The sequence below is a fragment of the Lolium rigidum genome, chromosome 1 (assembly GCF_022539505.1).
Source record: "Lolium rigidum isolate FL_2022 chromosome 1, APGP_CSIRO_Lrig_0.1, whole genome shotgun sequence".
Taxonomy (NCBI): Eukaryota; Viridiplantae; Streptophyta; class Magnoliopsida; order Poales; family Poaceae; genus Lolium; species Lolium rigidum.
Genome location: NC_061508.1, coordinates 108690531 through 108709191, shown reverse-complemented (window position 1 = coordinate 108709191; position 18661 = coordinate 108690531). Strand labels below are relative to the sequence as shown.

General features: G+C 45.9%; 2 protein-coding genes across 2 annotated transcripts; one reads left to right on the top strand and one right to left on the bottom strand.

Moving 5' to 3' along the window:
• The first annotated feature begins 6709 nt into the window (after nt 1-6709).
• LOC124649121 lies at nt 6710-8463 on the top strand. Its single transcript, XM_047188821.1, has 4 exons — nt 6710-7072; nt 7269-7344; nt 7415-7535; nt 7657-8463. Exons 1-4 carry the CDS (start codon nt 6901-6903, stop codon nt 8293-8295), a joined length of 1008 nt encoding a protein of 335 aa, XP_047044777.1. The 5' UTR covers nt 6710-6900; the 3' UTR covers nt 8296-8463.
• LOC124649018 (la-related protein 6B-like) lies at nt 8414-12864 on the bottom strand. The gene is made up of 10 exons (XM_047188731.1): nt 12480-12864; nt 11474-11555; nt 10863-10954; nt 10478-10549; nt 10322-10401; nt 10134-10236; nt 9931-9978; nt 9787-9855; nt 9072-9173; nt 8414-8929 (listed from the first exon to the last, which is right to left on the bottom strand). Exons 1-10 carry the CDS (start codon nt 12771-12773, stop codon nt 8681-8683), a joined length of 1191 nt encoding a protein of 396 aa, XP_047044687.1. The 5' UTR covers nt 12774-12864; the 3' UTR covers nt 8414-8680.
• Between the last annotated feature and the right edge of the window lie 5797 nt (nt 12865-18661).

The window sequence follows — 18661 nt, the reverse complement described above, 5'->3', positions numbered from 1 at the left end:
AGATCTCTTCTGAATGTCATATTTGGTGGTGAAGTTTCCAACATCTTAGCGATTTTATCGTTTTGTGATGCACAATCGTATACATAGCTAGATATTGTTTTGAGAGCATAGCGTTACCTAGGCAATTAACCTCCCAAAACCGTATTTCAGAAGCATCCTTAATTGTGAAGAAAACTATATGGAAAGAAGTATTTCTTCATTGCGATTAGGCCAGCCAATAAGTGTGAGTCTCCGAGTTAGCAATAAACCTAAGACAATGGACTTGATCCTATGTACTTCCTTTTTGGAATAATTTGCCACACCACGTCTCGTTAAGAAGTTTGAACATCCATTTACCTAGGATGGCTCCACCTCAATGTCATGAATCTTGAGTCTTTCCTAATCTTTAGGGCAACAAACTACATTTCATTTAGCCAGATGATTGTTTTCTCACTATCCCCTTGCCAAAATAATCTTGATTGGAAATAATCCAATTGATGAAAAAAAAACCTTTGGACAACTGGAAGAAGGAAATCATACAGTCTCATATTGGTTAGTACTTAATTAGTGAGAACCATTCTACTGCTGAGAGATAGCAATTTTCTTTTCTAGCTACTTAATCGCTTGTTTAGTCTTCCCTCAAAGTTTTTCCATTCAACGTTTGTAAGTCTCCAAAAATGTATGGAGATGCCTAAATGGCTGATAGAAAATGACATTGCCTGCAGTCACATAATTCAACATAAAGGACAACCTTGTCTTGGGCCTCACCAAAACAAAAGAATTTCCCTTTTGAGAAAATTTATTTCCATACCTGATAGTTCCTCAAAAGATGATAATATAAATTTCAGATTTCTCCTCGCCTTTTCAAGGTTATGTTCCATAAAGAGAATTGTATATTTGTATCATCGGAATATTGAAAGATGGATAGTACATTGTCCACTAGGTGTGGAACTACACCTTTTTTTTGAGGATGAACAGTGGGGAAACCCACTACACCTTCAAGTTGAAAGAAAGACAGGAACTACACCTTCAAGTTGACCACCCCTTTTTTGCATGCTCTATGATAATGGCTAACATATTGGTCACTATACTAAATATAGGATGGATGATAATAGATAACCTGGTCTTAATCCTTTTTCCTTTTCGAAGTATCCCAACTTCATCATTGACTTTGATAATCACAGTTTCTCCGAACACAAAATTATGAATTAGAGCTTAAGCCTTTTCAAAGTTTATCTTTAAAATTACTCTATTTAGTTTTTTCGGATGCCTGCGTATCTTCCGAAACCCAGTGGCGTGATCGACATAGTTTAAAATAGCCGGCTATCTCATTTAGCCGCAATTTTTTTAGAGGCTATAAAAGGCTATAGCTGTGTTATAGCGGGCTATTCCATTTAGCCTTTTTTTCAAAAATTTGAAATATTTTTGTCATATCTTACCAAAAGAAGAGAAAAACTATGACTCAAATACGATTCATGATACAACTTATTTAACTATTCAAGGCAAACAAGTATTCAGATATTCAACTCACAAGTTTTATCTAATTATACTGAATGCAAATTCGGAAAACAAGAAATAAAAAATAAAAGAGAAGATAAATTCAAAATACAGGAGGTTTAGCGGCTAAATTAGAGGCTAAATAGGGGCTAAATTAGGCTATAGCCGGCTATTAGCGGTTTTTTCTCATTTAGCCTACAAATGACATAGCTGCAGCGGCAGGTCTCCTGAAAGGCTATAGCCGGCTATTTAAAACCATGGTGATCGATCGACAGTTTAATCACGAATCGATCTCGTGATCAGGTTAGGTGACCTAACCCCGCTCGCCATTATCAGATCTTTCCGCCTCGGACCTAGAGCGGGGGGCCTTCCAGTCCGTAGCCCTTGACAAGGGCCCCTTGTTCGTCCATGGCAGAGAGGAGATCCATCTACACTACCGAGAGACTAGACTGCATGAGTGCATGGTGAGGTCAGGGTCGCGGCAGGCGACTCGGACATGTATTCTTCTTAGCAGTGTGGACACGTAGTAACTAAGCTTTTGGGTAGAGCCATATAAGGTTGGGTCGTCAGAGACGGAGAGTAACGTCATGCAAGTTACTAGTAGAAATGGTTTTGTTCAAGAAGAGGGAACAATGGATTTGTCCCAGAAAGGAGAACTGATTTTCCATTATTTGGTTTGGAGATCCTTCTTCAAGATGTGAAAGAGAAGGAAGTTCATTTTGGCACGACAAGACATAAGAAAATTTATTGTAAAATGCATGATTTAATGCATGACCTAGCGAAAGATGTCACAGATGAATGTGCAACCACTGAGGACTTGATTCAACAGAGGTCATCGGTAAAAGATACTCGTCACATGCAGATTATTACACGGACTGAAGTTGAACAAATCAACAGATTATTAAAAGGCACGACATATCTCCATACTTTCTTAGAGCCATGTACAACAAACAAGAATCTTAAGAAGTTAAGACTGATGTCGCTTAGAGCACTGGATGTTTATGTTCCTTCTACTATCCATGACCAGGTCTTAAATGCAAAACATTTACGTTATCTTGACCTTTCTGAGTCCGGAGTTGTTAGATTGCCAGATTCAGTATGTTTGTTGTATAACTTGCAAACACTGAGACTCAATGGTTGCTGGAAACTGCAACTGTTGCCAGAGAATATGAGTGCTATGAGGAAGCTGGTCCATATTTATCTTCTTGGATGCGATAGTTTGGAACGCATGCCACACAAATTTAGTTTACTGAAAAATCTCCACACACTAACAACATTTGTTGTTGACAGCAGAGATGGCCATGGGATTAGTGAACTCAAAGACTTGCGACATCTTGCCAACAGGTTGGAACTGTATAATTTGAGAAAAGTGAAGAGTGGAAAAAATGCAAAGGAAGCTAATATTCATCAGAAACAAAACATAAGGGAGTTGTCGTTGTATTGGAGACGCTCCAAAGGTGAGAAGTCTGAACATGAGGCTTGTATTGGGGAACAAGTGCTGGATTGTCTTGCACCTCACAGTAATCTCCAAATTCTAGAGGTAGCTGGATACCATGGCCTAAAAGTATTACAATGGATGAGAGACCCTCAGATGTTTCAGTGCTTGAGAAAACTCGTAGTTTCCAACTGCCCAAGATGTGAGGATTTACCTGTAGTATGGTTGTCAGTCTCCCTTGAGTACCTGTTTCTGACACTTTGATGTACACCTTGATGACTCAGTTGTGAACACCAACCCTCTCTCCCTCGCGTCGCCCCTCCAGGCGACCGGGGGGGAAACCCTAATCCCGCCGCCGCCGCCTCCCTCCTCCCCCTCCTCTCCCCTCGTCGCCCCCGGAGGCGGCCGCCGGCAAGGCCGTGCGACGCCGGTGATGGGGGTGGCGGGGATCTCTCCTCCGGCCCCCCGTGCGCTGCTGTAGGGAGGACGACGGCCGCGCGGGGGTGGTCTCCGCCGCTGGGCGAGGTCGGCCCGATCCCCCTGTCCCCCTCTCCGGCGTGGCCTCGCCGGCGCTGGGAGGTGGTGGCCGGGGCTTGAAGGCCTCCATCGTCCGGGTTGGGGCCAGGACTCCAGGGCGGCGGCCCTGGGCGCTAGGTGGGGCACCGCCGGCCTGACGGCGGGCGGCCGGTGCTGATGCTGCGGTCCGCTCCCTTTGGCCGTGTGGGCGGTGAAGGGGCGGCGGGTGTGGGCGTGGTGTGGAGGTCGCCCCATTGGGCCTCTGACCAGATCTGAAGATGGAGGCTTCTCCTCCCTGCGGTGCTCGTCGCACCTCCCCGGCCCCGGACTGCCTCCGGTGGCTGCGGAAGAGTGGTCGGATGTGGGCTCTGGACCGGGGAAAACCCTTGGCCGACGGTGGCGGCCGCGACGTCGACGACGCTGACGGTGCCGTTCTCCTTCCTGAAGGCGACATCGAGGTGATAACCCCCTCCCTCCCTGCCTATCTATCTCGGGTGAAAACCCAAAGCTTTGGCTTGGACGGTGGCGGCGCCCGGGTGGTGCCGTTCCCTCGTTGGAGGCGCCGTTTTGAGATTGTGGGTTTGGGTGGATGAGCTCGGCGGAGGTTGGTATGCATCGTCTTCGCTTACTCCTGGCAGCTTGGTTCGGTTTGGTGGTTTGTGCTGCGGGTGGCTGTGATGTTCGTGGGTGGCGGCGCGGCGAGGCGAGTGCTCGGAGTCTTCCTCATGGCGATAACTCCCATTATCCATGCGTGCTCAGGGAGAGCGATCTACCTCCGACAGGTACGGTGCCCTCCGATCCGGGGCGAGAAAGCAGGGAGCTTTCTTTGGAGGTGGAAACGGATGGTGCCTGGGCTTTGCTTGGCCTCTGGAGGTTGACGATGGTGCGTTTCCCTCAATGGCGGCGTTCTTCACTAGCTTCGACGCCTCTCTAGTCGGATCACTAGACTGGACAATGGTTTCGGAGCTCAAGCTGTGTTTCACTCCTTTTCTTGTTTTGCTTGTAGTTTTCGGTTCCTGTTAGCTGGTTTTCAGCATCTTGTATCTTCTTGCCGGCAACGGCCTTATTAATTTAAGGCAGGGCTACGGCCTTCTGTTTAAAAAAGTACCTGTTTCTAAAAGATCTGAGTAGTCTAACCACATTAGGCAAGATCACTGAGGTGGAAGCAGAAGGATACAATACCCATCTGCAAATTTTCCCTAAGTTAAAGGAGATGGCCTTATATAATTTACCAAGCTTTGGTAGATGGATGGAAAACAGTGCAGGAGAGCCCATTAACTCCACAGTGTTTCCTATGCTAGAAGTGCTACACCTTAAACTTTGCCCAAAGATTGCAAGCGTTCCAGGGAGCCCTGTTCTCAAACATCTGTGCATAGCAGGACTCTGTTGTCCTCCAATTAGTTCACTCGCACATCTAACAACATTGTCTGAGCTCAAATACTATGGAAAAGATGAGGTGTCTACAAGCATACCTATGCGCTCTTGGCCATGTCTGGAGATTTTCGAGGTTTGTTCGCTGGCAAACATGATGATGGTACCCATTCCTCTAGAGGACCAGCAAAACAGAAGTCAAACAAGAGCTTTGGAAACCCTTCGGAGTTTGAGACTTTATGGCCCCGACTGCTTTGTCACATCGTCGGGATTTTCCAGATCGCACCTTGGGTTGTGGGAATGCTTTGCCTTTGTGGAAGAACTGACGATTAATTCAAGCAACGAACTTGTGCTCTGGCCAATGGAGGAGCTCCGGAACTTGGTTCGCCTTCGTTCCCTGTCTATTTTCAGTTGTGCAAACCTGGAGGGGAAGGTCGTTTCAACGCCTGACGAGACCTTTCCACTGCCCCAGCTGGAGAGGGTATATATTAGAAACTGCCACAGTTTGCTGGAAGTTCCGAAGTTGCCTGCATCCCTCAAGCAACTGAAAATTTTCGATTGCGAAAAACTGGTGGCTCTACCTTCAAACCTTGGAGATCTGGTCAAGATGAGGGATCTTAATATCGGTACCTGCAGATGCCTGAAAGTACTGCCTGATGGGATGGATCACCTCACTTGCCTAGAGCGATTGTCGATTTCGCATTGTCCAGGGATAGAGCAATTCCCGCAGGGTCTCCGCGATCGGCTCCATGCCCTTGGAACCCTAGTAGTATATGGCTGTCCTGAGTTGCAAAGACGTTGCAGGGAAGGTGGGGAGTATTTCCACTCGGTCTCGTCTGTCCCGCAGAAATGCATTCGATCAACGATAACAGAATCCAGCAGCAAGAATTTTCTAAGGAGGCTCGTCCCCTATTGTGGTGGCTTGAACTGAGGTTCGTTAGTGCGTATGCTTGTGGGCGTCCCCTCCCCAGTTTACTTCTTTCTATTCCTAATCCAGAGTGCAGCATGTTTTTACTAATTTTGTGCACATCGAACTTAACTTCTCCCCTTTCCTTTTTTTAGGATGTGAGTTCATCTTCAGCTCCTGTGTTTCCAATATTTTTAATTATTTTTCATGGACTCCTTGCCACATTTGTTCTTTGGAGTTTGTGTTAGAATCAGGGATGTCAGGAACTGAATCTCTGAAGACTGAAACTCTGAAGAATTGATATATCTACTGTTACTCCGCTCAACGCACTTTTGTACTGGCTCGCTTCATCTTGATCAACCTAGATCATCAATGGAGCTCACTCTGTATTCCTGCGATGGCCCGAAACCACTGGCTGATAGAATGGATGGCCTTGCTTCGCTTGATCGGGTATTTTCCAGGGAAGTAGAAACTCCCGGAGGGTCTCCTCCAGCGGCTCCCAGCCCTCACCTCCTTATGCGTACAGGGATGCCCAGACTTGGGAAGACGCTGTAGAGAAGGTGGGGAGTATTTCCACTTGGTCTCCTCTATCCCAGATAAAGTCATTCAAGTGGCAGAGCACGTCGCGCAAGCAATACAAACGGTGTCCAACAAAAAGAAGTTTCTACGGATCCCCCTTCCCTCCTGTGCTGACTGAAACAGTCAAACTGAGGTGTGTAGCATCATATTCATATCCCATATCATTCGCTTCATCTGCTCCACTGTATTTATATATTCCGGAAATAAAATTTCACACCTCCAAAATCACTTGCATGTTTCATAAACCCTAAACTATCTTAAATTTCATGTCTTAAAAAAAGGTTAGTATGATAAAACATGCCATACAACTAGAAATGACAAGCACTAGAGACAACAACAAAAAGACAATACACAATTAGAGAACAATCAGAAAACAACGGCAAAGCGTGTAATCCCTCAAAAACCAGTTAACCATTTCCAATGGTCACATCGACTGATCGACATCACCAACTGATAAACTATATTTGTGTAAGCTGTCTCCCATAATTACAACAATCGCTTTGGAATCGCCGGCAGATTTGGAGTCTTTTGGGTAGTATTCATGGAGCCTTTGTCAAAATCTCCATACGTCTAATCATTCCAACCCCTGTAACAAGACCACCCTTGTTTGTTGAAGATGAACCGCATGAGGAGAATTGCTGGGATGGGCAAAGCTAAGGTCCCATCCGCAGTTCAGAAAGATAAAGATGAGAGCATAGTTTTCTTCAGGGAGCTGTACAAGCATGAGAAAGATACGGATATGAATCTCCTGGAACCGATGTACTCTGTCGAGTTTGACGCTATACAAGGTGAGATCTTTGATCCTTGCTTGCAGCCATTTTCATACGCATGCTGATGTCTAGGAATATGTTCCTACCAATGTTGTCAGGTTGTCCACAACATATCCATATCCAATAATCTTTCTGACTAACCAGGCATGACTCCCTCAATCCATATGCAATTTTGATGAAACTCACTGCAGTGTTTGCGTTCCTGTCTCACTAGGTGGTCACATGTCTAAACCTCCCATGGGCAGGAGAGATTTCCTCGTGCCAATCGCCGAGAAGCATGACTATGACTGGTAGGTTCATCAGGTCTAAGAAAATATGTGTACTCTACTCGAATCGGTTTTTACAAGTGTCTTGCTTCAGGCTGAAAACCCCTCCAGCTGCATCTCTGTTTCCTTCCCTTGAGGTGGAAGCCAACTCCTCCAAGATGGTTCTCCAGAAGGAGTTACCGATCCTGCGACCGGTGAAACCTTTCGCTTCAAGGGTATATATACTAAATGCTAAATCTCCTATAATTACGCATACTTATCCATTGTTGGAGAACTGAGTTTGATTAATTTTTGTTATCTGGACTTGATTTTCTTCTTGAATCCTATCCACGACAGTTCTTAGGCAGACCAGAGGGGACCAAAAAAGCATCATCTCCACCTGGTCCTTCACCCATGAAGAACTTGTCCAGAGGGGCTCCACCAGTCGACAAGAGATCAACCCACACTGCCCTGCCCAGCAGGCAGCAGAAGCCAGCTGCTGTGACTGCTAGAGCTACCACTCCTACAAGTAGAAGCACAGCTAGAGCTGCTACTCCTACAAGCAGCAACTCGGCCAAGAAACAGTCAGACAGGTTCTATGCAACCCATGACAGCAGTGCAAATGCAACGACAGAGGCAGTGGAGAGCCCAGAAGAAGTCCCTTACATGGCACCCAAGAACCTGCTCACGACTGGGTCTGCATTCCCCCGCTGCGGTGCACTATCGGCGATGGTGGTAAGACCTCGATCTAGGGGTCATGCATTTGGTGCGGAGGTCAAAGGAGAAAGTATCGGGTCAAGGCGGCCACCTCCGTGCCCCGCAGCGAGAGGTTTCAATGAGCCGCAGGCAGATAGCAGGAAGAACGTTTTACCAGCGAAGGGAAAAGCTGTACCTGGCACTGGCGGCGAGCCTACCGGTGAGGCTGTGCGGCCCAAGGGAATGAGAGCTGCAGATGGGAAGAACGAGCGGAGACGACCAAGGTTTGCAGACAAGTGAATATGTATCATCGAATTATATGTTCAGAAACATGACGGTTTAAGCAAAAACTATCGAAATCTATGCGTTGTTTGCAGATGTTGCAAATATGAAAAATCAAAGTTCCAAACGACAACCATGTAAAATTTGCTCCTTCAATCGCAGCCTCCTTTTCTGTTAATTTGTCAAGTACTCGGGTATATGATTTCGTACTTTCAACTACCGCCCTTCAGACCAAAAGACAGGTTCACATGTCCAGCAGTATACATGCATGCACCTGGCATAACATCCTTGCCGTTTCAGGGGCTCACACCAAAATGGAACCAGCAAAACGTGAAGCATCTAAGCTAGAACATCCCCTGTTTCTGCCAGCCCCTCAAAACAGGGCAACGGGCTTCAACTGACATTAAGCAGCGTTGAGCTGTGGCTTCCCCCGCCCCATGGCGAATCCCTTTGTGCCATCTGGCATACGCGGACCAGGAGGCGGCTTCGGCACCACCGGATGCTCAGCACTGTGATTCGATGGAGGAGTGCCGATTGGATGGCCACCATCCCGGCTCTGGCCATGGTACTGGCCCCGGCCACGGCCTCTTCCCCCGCGTCCTCGTCCTCTCCCACGTCCCATTCCAGATTTGTCATAGAAACCATCCTCGGCCTGTAAGATGATACAAGCCATTAGACTATCCATCCTTTATGAAGTTTTTGATGCATCAACAAAATGTAATAATAACGTATCTAGACAAATCTGCATCAATTAATTTGGAACGGATGGACTAGACAGCAGCATATCCGAATACCTGGGCCATATCTTCTGCTTCATAATCATGTGGTGTGTCAGGATCATATTCATCTGCAGCCTCCTCATCTCCACCTTTTCTTCCTTGACCCAACCCATGTTTCTAGTGAAAGGTAACAAAACTAAATGTCAACACATGTCTGACTTTTTTTTTTTTTTTTGAAACGGAGGCAAAAGCTTTGCCCCATTCTATTAATTAAGAAGGAGTTTTACATGTATAACCATGCAAGGAAAACAGAAAAAACAAGTAAGATACAAGGGATCACTCTCCCGGCATAATTTCCCCCAAACGCTTGGCACCCGCAATGACCCAAAGTGCCGCCTCCTTTCTAATCTTTTCGATAATAACGAACGCGGTCGCACTCTTGTTCCGAAAGACCCTCGCATGTCTGACTTTATAATTAAGCATTTTCATAATACCGATCCAGCGAATTTTCAAGGAAGTCTTTTAAGAAGTCCTCAGATGAAATGTTCACTGGACAGGCTTATACTGTCAATCAAGTATGTAACTACAGTGATGTGAGTGGACAACCAATATTCCAGATGTAAGGACAGATCTAGCCAAATTAGTAGGATAGACAAGAGGAAATCATAGAATAGCTTTATGTGCAATCTGCTCCACAGTCCCCATCAGTTTCTGATTACTTCAAAAAATTATAAAGAACATAGAATGAACAATGAAAAGCACATGCATTGGCCAGGAATCATTAACGCACCAGGCAACCAAGCAGCGAGCGGGCTCTTGGCCCATCTCTCCAGTTTCTCCCACCACTGAACTCAGCAACCTACATGAAAAAGAGTGTTCTTTTAAATGTTGATAAGTGCCAAAAATCAACCAGATAGCAGTCAAGCTGACATACCGCCTTTTCAGCAGCTTCAACAGTTCCATACTCGACGAAAGCATGCAGCTGCAAGTACAGCAGATTAGAAACATTAGTGGATCCAACAGAAACAGATAATAAAAGATCTTACAAATAGCAGATTAATTGCTTCATAAGCTATGAAATCATTCATCGAACTGTACTACTGTAGCGATCATAGAGAGGTAGATCATTATACAGACCTTATTAGCAAAAAGCTTCTCAATCCTTGATGATTTGCCAGCAGCAGGTCCAGAGTTGGCAATCCCTTGCGGTTGCGGATAGCAGGTACGTATTGACTTCACGCTGCAAAATCGATGATGTCATAATATAATGTGATCAACATTGCATTTGGCCATTACTCATGCTAACACCTAACAGACATCCATACCTCCCAACAGCTGAGAAAATCCTCATAAGACTCTGATAGTGATGATCCTCAGGTAAATTTTCAGCAACAATAATGCGAGCCTGCACACAAAGAATACATAAGATTTCAGAGACATGATATAGCAAATAGAATACTTGGCTGATTTAGATTGCTAACCTGAACTTCTTCAGCATCCACGTCAGAGAAGGGCACTCGGCGCCTCACCATCTTCCCATCGTCTGAAACTACCTATAAAAGTTGTATTCTTAGTAAGATGAGGACAAATTTGAACAATAGCATGAATGCATTATATTACAGGATAGCTTTTGCAATAACATAGTACAGGTTTCAAAACAATTTTTTTTTTTTTGGCCTTATCCCCCTGCATGGCTTGCATTGAGGCAGCCATCTCCAAGATTTAACTAATGAAACCATAAAAAAATTATTAAGCAAAATTGTGAAATATAGGCACAGGAGATCAAATGCCTGGCCTAGGAAAATATACATATAAAAAAGAAAAAGTAAACAGATAAACATAATACTATATGGTTGAGATCCTTACCAGCTCCGTTGATGTCCTTAGCGCAACAGGCAACAAGGATCTATCAATTAATTCCCGAATCTTCCTAAATGTTGCAACTACAGACATCGGCACTGTAGAACAGAACAAAACTATAATCAATATATTCATTCTGAAAATAAATGTCAATATCACCAGACAGATAAGTCAACAACATCCATCATGTACGGTCGATCATGTCATAATATGGAGAAGTATCAACTGCTATCTGCCAAAACTTAATACAGAAAGAGAGAACATGTGGCATGCAGCTCCCAGTAATAAATTAATGATGCAAAAATAATGCAAGCATATTAGATACTAGTTTAAAGCAACATTTTCCCCTGTTTCAAACATGTCAGTACTCTATAGTCCTATACTCCCTCACCTACAGCAGAATAAGATTACCTCTCAATACTAGTACCCTAAACGTGTATGTATTACTTATTAGAAACAAGTAAATTTACAAGAAGAAAATAATGGCTGGATGAAGGCTATCATCACATTGCATATTGCACAAATAATAAATTCAAATGATTTTTAGCCATCAAATATTTTATGAAAGTAAACAGCATGATCAGGCGCTTTATTCATATTTAACAGGTCAAACTTACCAAATCCATCTGGATCTTTAGTAATAAACCTCATCAGATGGTCAGTTGTAGCCAAATTGACATCACTGAAGTAAAATTCCACCTGTCATGTTTTCAAATATGTTAGAATATCAAATGGACACAGAATTTAAAAATGCATATGAATCAACGCTTACGATTTAATTATATTAATAGACAGCTAAATAGGACAGAGTAAAAGGTGAAACTAGTACAAAAAGTAAAAAAAAAAGTATATCTGAGAGTAGATGAAATAAAACAGAAAGGATGTAGAAGATGATAAAATAAAACGAGAAAAAGTTTATTTTTCTCCTGTTTATGGCCTCTATTTGCCATACCGTAACCGTGACTAATAAATTTAATGGAGGATCATATATCCGCCAAATATTTATGACTTGACGTACATGTAAACTTGCCGCTCTGCTTCTCTCACTTAACCCTAACCCTAGAACAGTCTGTGCAAGTTCTTTCCATCCCCAATATTTACGGGGAATATACAGTATCCTCCAAAAAAAAAGTAGTTGCAGACTTGCAATTTAGCTTTTTAGAAGAACATCATTGCTCAACAGACGTCCTATTATATCTACGCCCCACCCACCACTCTCAGGTCCATCCTTACTTATCAATGGATACTATACCAGAGTACAATTTCACCACCATAGATCTGTAAAACTGGATTGGTTATCCGTATAATAGTTAAGGAACGTAGCACGGGGAGAACCTATCATCAGATAAATGATGAGAGAAATTGCTGAGCAATACATGAAAATTCATGAATGTCTATGTTTGTCAACATATTTGAAGCAAAAAAAACTACATTTGCCAACGCATGATGCTATGATACATATGTAACGCGGCAATCAAACAAACGAATCATAGAGCACCAGTACAACTCTCTATATCTTACCAAAAACCTATCTAAACCTCACTTTTTTTGCCAAAGATTCGAACTTTATTACGAGGCACTTCAGATTTCGTTGCAATCGGCGGAAAAGAAAGAAAAAACTACCTGCTTGACGACCCGGCGAGCGAGCTCCTCGGGCAGGACGAGCTGAGCGTCCCTCTCCACCACCCCTGCGGCATCGCCCTCATCGTCGCCGTGGTGATACTGGTGGCGGTGCTGGTGATGGTGATGCGGCTGGTGGTGGTGGTGATTGTGGGGCCCGCGGCGATGGGGATGGGATTGATGCTGGGCGGCAGATCGGGGGGTAAACTCCGGGGCGGCGGCGTTGAGACGGGCAGCCGGCCCCGACGAGGAGGCGGAGGGGGAGGAGGAGGACTCCGGGACCTCGTCTTGCGCCATGGAGATTGGGGCGGATTGGGGAAGAGGGGTTTCGTCTCGCCTCAGTACGTTTGCCTTTGGCTTCCGGTAGAAGGGAAGCGAGCGAGGAGGAAGCCGACACAGATACAAAAAGGCGGCCTCACTTTCCCAAACAAAGAAAAGGAGGCTCTTTGCTTAGGGTTTAAAGAGGAAGACCTACACGAGTTCAAATACGAGTACAAATCATCTCAAAACAAAACACAGGTTTTGGGTGCAATCCATCCGGTTGAGTTTTCATATGAGGTACTTGTTTATGCTCACATATGATATTTAAAATCTGATTAGTTTTTTTTTTTTGAACAGAGGATTGCCCTAGAAGGGCCTCGAACCTTTCATTAAAATAACAGAGGTACAAATATGTTACAAATGACCCCATAAAATGAGAAAAACACACATAGGTCCCTAGCTTTTGTAGGAAAGACCTTGCTAAAAGATCTGAGATTACAATCTAGTCCATCCTCTTCTCCACTGCGGAGCAGCAAACGCAGCTCGCTGCAGCCATAGACGACGGCGGGGACAGGACCACTTGCCGTTGGCCTGGCAAAGCTCCCAGCGACTGCGTCGATGAAGGGCCTCCAAAAGGAGGTTGAAGACTTGCCGGAGCACACCGGCGTTGAAGAGACCATCTTGGTCAAAGATATCAGCGCCTAGATCATGGACGCTGCAGAAAAGCTCCATGAAGAAAAGGATCTTGAACCCCATCGCTGCTTCAGAAAATCACTCGAAACACGGCACCACGACAGCAGGGAAGCCAGCCAACCATCAGACCCAAGATTACTGCCACGAATCTGGGGAGGTAAGCAGAGATGAGGTCGATGGCGACGGCTGAGCACTTGCTGGAGCAGCTTCAAGAGCCTCCACTTTATTACAGCAAGAAGGGGTGGGGATGGAAGGGGCAAGATCCACCGAGGCAGAATCCAGCCATGGATGCGGCATCAAGGTGGTAGCATGAGATCCACCGATGCTCTTCTCCGTTCCAAGAACAGATCGAAGAACAAGAGGAGAAGCATCACCAGATCCGGATCTAACCACCTCCTTATTCGCCACGGGAAGGCTAAAAACTACATAAGCTAAATCTAGAAGAAGCCAGACCTCTCTCCCACCCATTCGTCGGCCACCGTGGCCGCCGGCGGCGAGGGGGAGAGAGGCCGGCGGAGGGAGCAAGGAGAGGAAGGCTCAAGAAGAGCAAGTCTCCACAGGGGTACTGTAGCGCAACGAGAGCTAGGAACGTCCCCTCTGATTAGTTATTATGATATGCTACTTTCGGAGAAGGAACACAAGATTCAGGTAATAACCTAACAGCATCTCCAATTGTTGGCGCTCCTCAGATCGAAATTCGGCACTATTTAGCGTTGAATGGATGAAACATTCGATATAGGAAGGACCAGTTTCCCAGCGGTGAGCCTAGGGCAACCCGACGAATAATTTGAAAAGAAATTAGGCTAAATTTGTACATTTAGGCGAGTTCAAAGTTTTTTTGGTCAAATTCGATAGATAAAAACGAAAAAAAACAGCGTCTACATGCCGAAATGGCGATAGAATGATGTGTAGTCGCCAGCGTCGTCATCGGAGCCACCGTCGCCGTCGTCCTTCGGCGGTGCCGCGTGCGGCTAGCGGCTGCTGCCCTGGCCTAGGGTCCCGACGTGTATAGGTAGAGGCGACGACGCTCCCCTGTCATAGTCGCTAGTCGCTGTCGTCAAGGACAACGATGCAGCGGGCGCGACGCCACGCTGCCTCCTTGAGCAGCCACTGCTGGCGCTCCGCATCCTTCTTCTCCCACTCCGCCTTCGACCATGCGAGTGCCGCGTCAAGCGGCATCTGGAGATCGGCGGGGGCGATGTTGTTCTTCGAGCGCGCTAGGACCGTCTCGAGAATGGCGTCGTCCTCGGTGTCGAGGGAGGTCGCCGGCATGGGATCATTCTTCGGCTTCCGAAGGCACCCGCCGGCGTGGCCTTCTTCTCTCTCGCACTTGATGCGGACGAGTCGGTCGCGCAGAGGCGACAGTCGTCTCTCGCGGATAACTATCCCGCTGCCTCGGTTGCGCGGCGGCTAGACGGGCTTCGGCATGACGGCGCGGAGCTGAGTGATCAACGTTGGTGGCGGCGCAGACCCCACGGAGCGCGACGCCAACCCGAAGGACGACGAGGTGGATGACATCCGCCGTGGCATACAGGAGGAGCTCCCGCGGCGCCAGGAGAGGGACACCGGAGTGCGCGACGGCATCTGCAGGACGGAGGAGTTCCCCGCCTGGATGTGTTCGAGGACGGCGGCGAGGTTGCGGCCTGGGGCTCTACACCAGCGGCACCTGCCCTCGGAGTTGTTCCTTGTCGGCGGCAGAGGAGGGCCTCGTACGCCGCGAGCTCCCGCTGGTATCGCTCGCGGAGTACGCATCCCAGGGGGCGTAGTTCTCGGGATACCTCTCCGACAGGGCACGCTCCTCGTCCGTCATCACGGCGAGAGCGATCTGGATCTCCTCTTTGAGCGCGGCGGCGCCCACCGGCGGTGGCAGTATGTAGACGCCGCCAATGCTAAGCCGCCATGACGACGGCCCGCGGAAATCCGGCAGCGCCGGGTAGTTTTCCTCGTAGAGGAGGCGCGCCTCCCATTCGTGCAGGGAACGACAGCCGAATCCGTTCGCCGTCGTGCCTTCTCCGGGGAAACATTTAGCCATATGCTCGTCGTAGAAGGAGTGCAGTGCAGGTAAGGGAAGGTGCGGGAGTGGGAGCTCTGTCGGCGGTTCATGGAGGAAGAAGAAGGGGGACGAGGGAATATATAGCTCCGGCGAGTCGGTTGAAGACGAGGATACAACGGTGGAACGTGTCGCGTCTCCACTGGCTTGCCGCTCCAGCGAGTAATGGTGCGCGGAAGCCTGGTTGACGCGTTGAAGCCGAGGAGACGACGGTTGACCGCGTCGTGTGTCACTGACCGGATGGGGCAACTGGCAGGGTGGGTTTCTTTGCGCGTCTTCTCGGTGATTTGCGCCATTTTCTCTCCATCCGGCGCTGGCAGACGCTCCCCGGGAAGTTGGGTTCGGCCTGGGATCGCCGGATAAAAAACAACCCAATCCGGCGAATTATGGGCTCCTCGGGCCGCGGCTAGGAGTTTTAGATGAATCCGGCGATAAAATTCGGCCTAGGGAGGGGGTGCTAGGAGCCGAGTGGAGATACTCTAAGCTATCAAAAAAATAGATCAAAACCCTAGCTATTGCTCGTCTCCCCCTTTCCATCCGGCTATGGAGGTTGTGCTCACACTACCAATAAGGCTATTTCATCTCATGTGCACCTCATCGTCGGTGGTCAGTGGCGTTGAGGACTGTAGGGAATCGTCTCATTGTTGCTCCCTTGGAGTGGTGGGTCTCCTTCTATCTGTGTGTATATTGCAGGTTTGTCTCGATGGTGTTGTCTTCCGGAGCAGATGGCATGGTTGTGCATCCTATTTCTCTAACGGTCATACTAAAAATTGGCCACTCTCGGCCTTGTCGGGGAGTGTGTGACGTTTATGTTCTCTGGTTCCGCGTAGCCGGACCTAGGGCATCGTTAAGGCTGTCTCTAGTGTTTTATTCTCCAAGGAAACAAATGGTTTCATAGATCGCGGTCGCCGGTGTCTTCTGGTTTACATTGGAAACTTGTCAGCTGCTACAACAATAGTATCCTCGCTATAATGGTGTTTTGAAGGTCTAAGAGGAGGCTTCAAGCTCAGCCCACGTGGCCTGCATGTGGATGCAGGAGGAAGAAGGCATCAATAACCCCAAGACCTTGGATGTTATGTTCAATTTATATATGATTGTTTCTGTAAGGGTTTATTCTGCTTAATTTTAACAAGAGTGAAATGTATTGCCTTTGAGATGTTATGAACATGGAACAACAATATAGTGAAATATGCAGTTGTTCTACAGTTGAACTCCTCTAAAGTATCTTTTCATGCCTATAGATGAAACGAAAATGCTAGGTATGTATCAGTGGGGCCTAATGGAAGATAAGTTCGCAAACAAATTATATGGATGAAAACAGAACATACCTTATCGGGGAACATGTCGATCCAAGTCACTGCCTGATTGCGTAGCATTTCTTTATATATGCTCTCTTTTATGTAAGCTCGGAGGGGATGGTTAAGAAAATATACATCCATGAGAAGATGATGGTTGGAATGCATTTGATGACAATAAAATATAATATCACTTAGTGAACAAGTAGACTATTTATTTACCAAAAGATTGTGAAGGCCTCGGAGTGCTAGAGTGTAATATCCCAGAACATAGGGCCAACGAAGGGTAGATTTAGAAATGGGATGTGCATTTCATTGCAAAACGAGGGGAATTTTCGCGCTTTATTGCATAAAATCTAAGAGGGATCGAGGTTTCTCTCTCGTTGCTATTAGGGTTAGAGAAATGTGAGTGTTATGAATTTCGATATGACCTCTTTTGAAATTTAGAGTTTTAGGAGAATATTTGATTTGGCATTTAAAATTGATTTCAAAACAAAAGAAGTATTAAGTAAACAACATATAAATGAAGTCATAATTCAAAACCACATCACACATATACAAATAATTCATAAGTGAATATTAAATTTACACAAAAGATCATAAGTAAAAACCTTGAGCTTTATTGATCATACACACAAATTACATTGTATTTACAATATTCAATATACAAAAATGAGCAATGAAATAAATAAAATAAAATAAATTTACAAGTATTGATTCATATACAAAAATCCTAAACTACTAGTCCTGAATTCTTTGTCTCTGGATCAACTTGAGTTTGAAACCTGCAAAGAAATAGAAACTAGCTAGGGGGTTAAATACAATTGTCAATGACACTTGCCAATGTTCAAAACCATGCCAGAAGCAAGATAGGCATCAGCAGACCAGAAATTTGAGCAATGATGGGGCTCAAGTTTCAATCCCAAGCACACACACAGTTCACAAGCTGTTGTGCATGCTCAACAGCCAGACACCAAGGCATAGTCACCCAAAGTGCACAGGCATGTGCGTCAATACCAGGGAGAACTACCAGGAAGTATAAATAGGCAGAACCAGCTGGAGAGATCAAACCAGTCGACTAGATGACATCAACCAGCAACTAGCAGTGAACAGTAGCAAGTTCATCTCTATTCTTGCTCAAGAACACCAAACCAAACCCTAGAAATCATCCAGTTATCCAAACTAACTAACCAAAACCAGCCAGAGACATGGAAACATAAGCAAGATCATCCAGGAGCTAGGAGAAGAAGGACAAGTGATCAAAACCATCAAGCAAAAGCTCAACAGCAACCAAACATGATCATCTAGGAGCTGGAGCAAGGTATAACTGATACCTGGAATGGATCCAATGGATCCAATCCATCTCTTAGCATGACACAAATCATAAGCATGAGCATATGCTCATGAGGGGTTAACATCACTTGGTTCTGACCAGGGATTGCTGGCAGAAAGAGAGCAGCTAGATCCAAATACCATCCAGATTCTATTCTTGTGCAAATAGATAAGCATAGATGCACAAATAGCAAACCAGTAGAGTAGTACATAGATACTAGAAGCTATAGATACCATATAGCAATTCCTAGCCAAATAAACCATCAGATTATGCATATTTTCTTCACAGGCAAACACAGTGGCATTCATATGAACTATGATACCCTACTGTGCAAGCAACAATGAGTTTAGCCGACAAGAAATGATCCAACAGTGAGAGCAACCCAAGCAGTAGCAAGGCTAGTGTGGTCACATCAACCACAAGCCATCCAGTAAACAAAATTCATAAGTAATCATTATCCAGGAATGGATTCAGACTTTATTTATCTTCCAATTGATATTGGAGATCTGATGACCCACAAGTATAGGGGGTGTATCGTAGTATCTTCGATAAG

Coding starts and splice junctions, on each gene's coding strand:
- LOC124649121 (XM_047188821.1), top strand. CDS start 6,901: ATGAACCGCATGAGGAGAATTGCTGGGATGGGCAAAGCTAAGGTCCCA. Junction 7,345..7,414: donor GAGAAGCATGACTATGACTG/GTAGGTTCATCA, acceptor GTCTTGCTTCAG/GCTGAAAACCCCTCCAGCTG. Junction 7,536..7,656: donor TGAAACCTTTCGCTTCAAGG/GTATATATACTA, acceptor TATCCACGACAG/TTCTTAGGCAGACCAGAGGG.
- LOC124649018 (XM_047188731.1), bottom strand. CDS start 12,773: ATGGCGCAAGACGAGGTCCCGGAGTCCTCCTCCTCCCCCTCCGCCTCC. Junction 9,979..10,133: donor AGAAGCTTTTTGCTAATAAG/GTCTGTATAATG, acceptor CTGTACTTGCAG/CTGCATGCTTTCGTCGAGTA. Junction 8,930..9,071: donor AAGCAGAAGATATGGCCCAG/GTATTCGGATAT, acceptor ATCATCTTACAG/GCCGAGGATGGTTTCTATGA.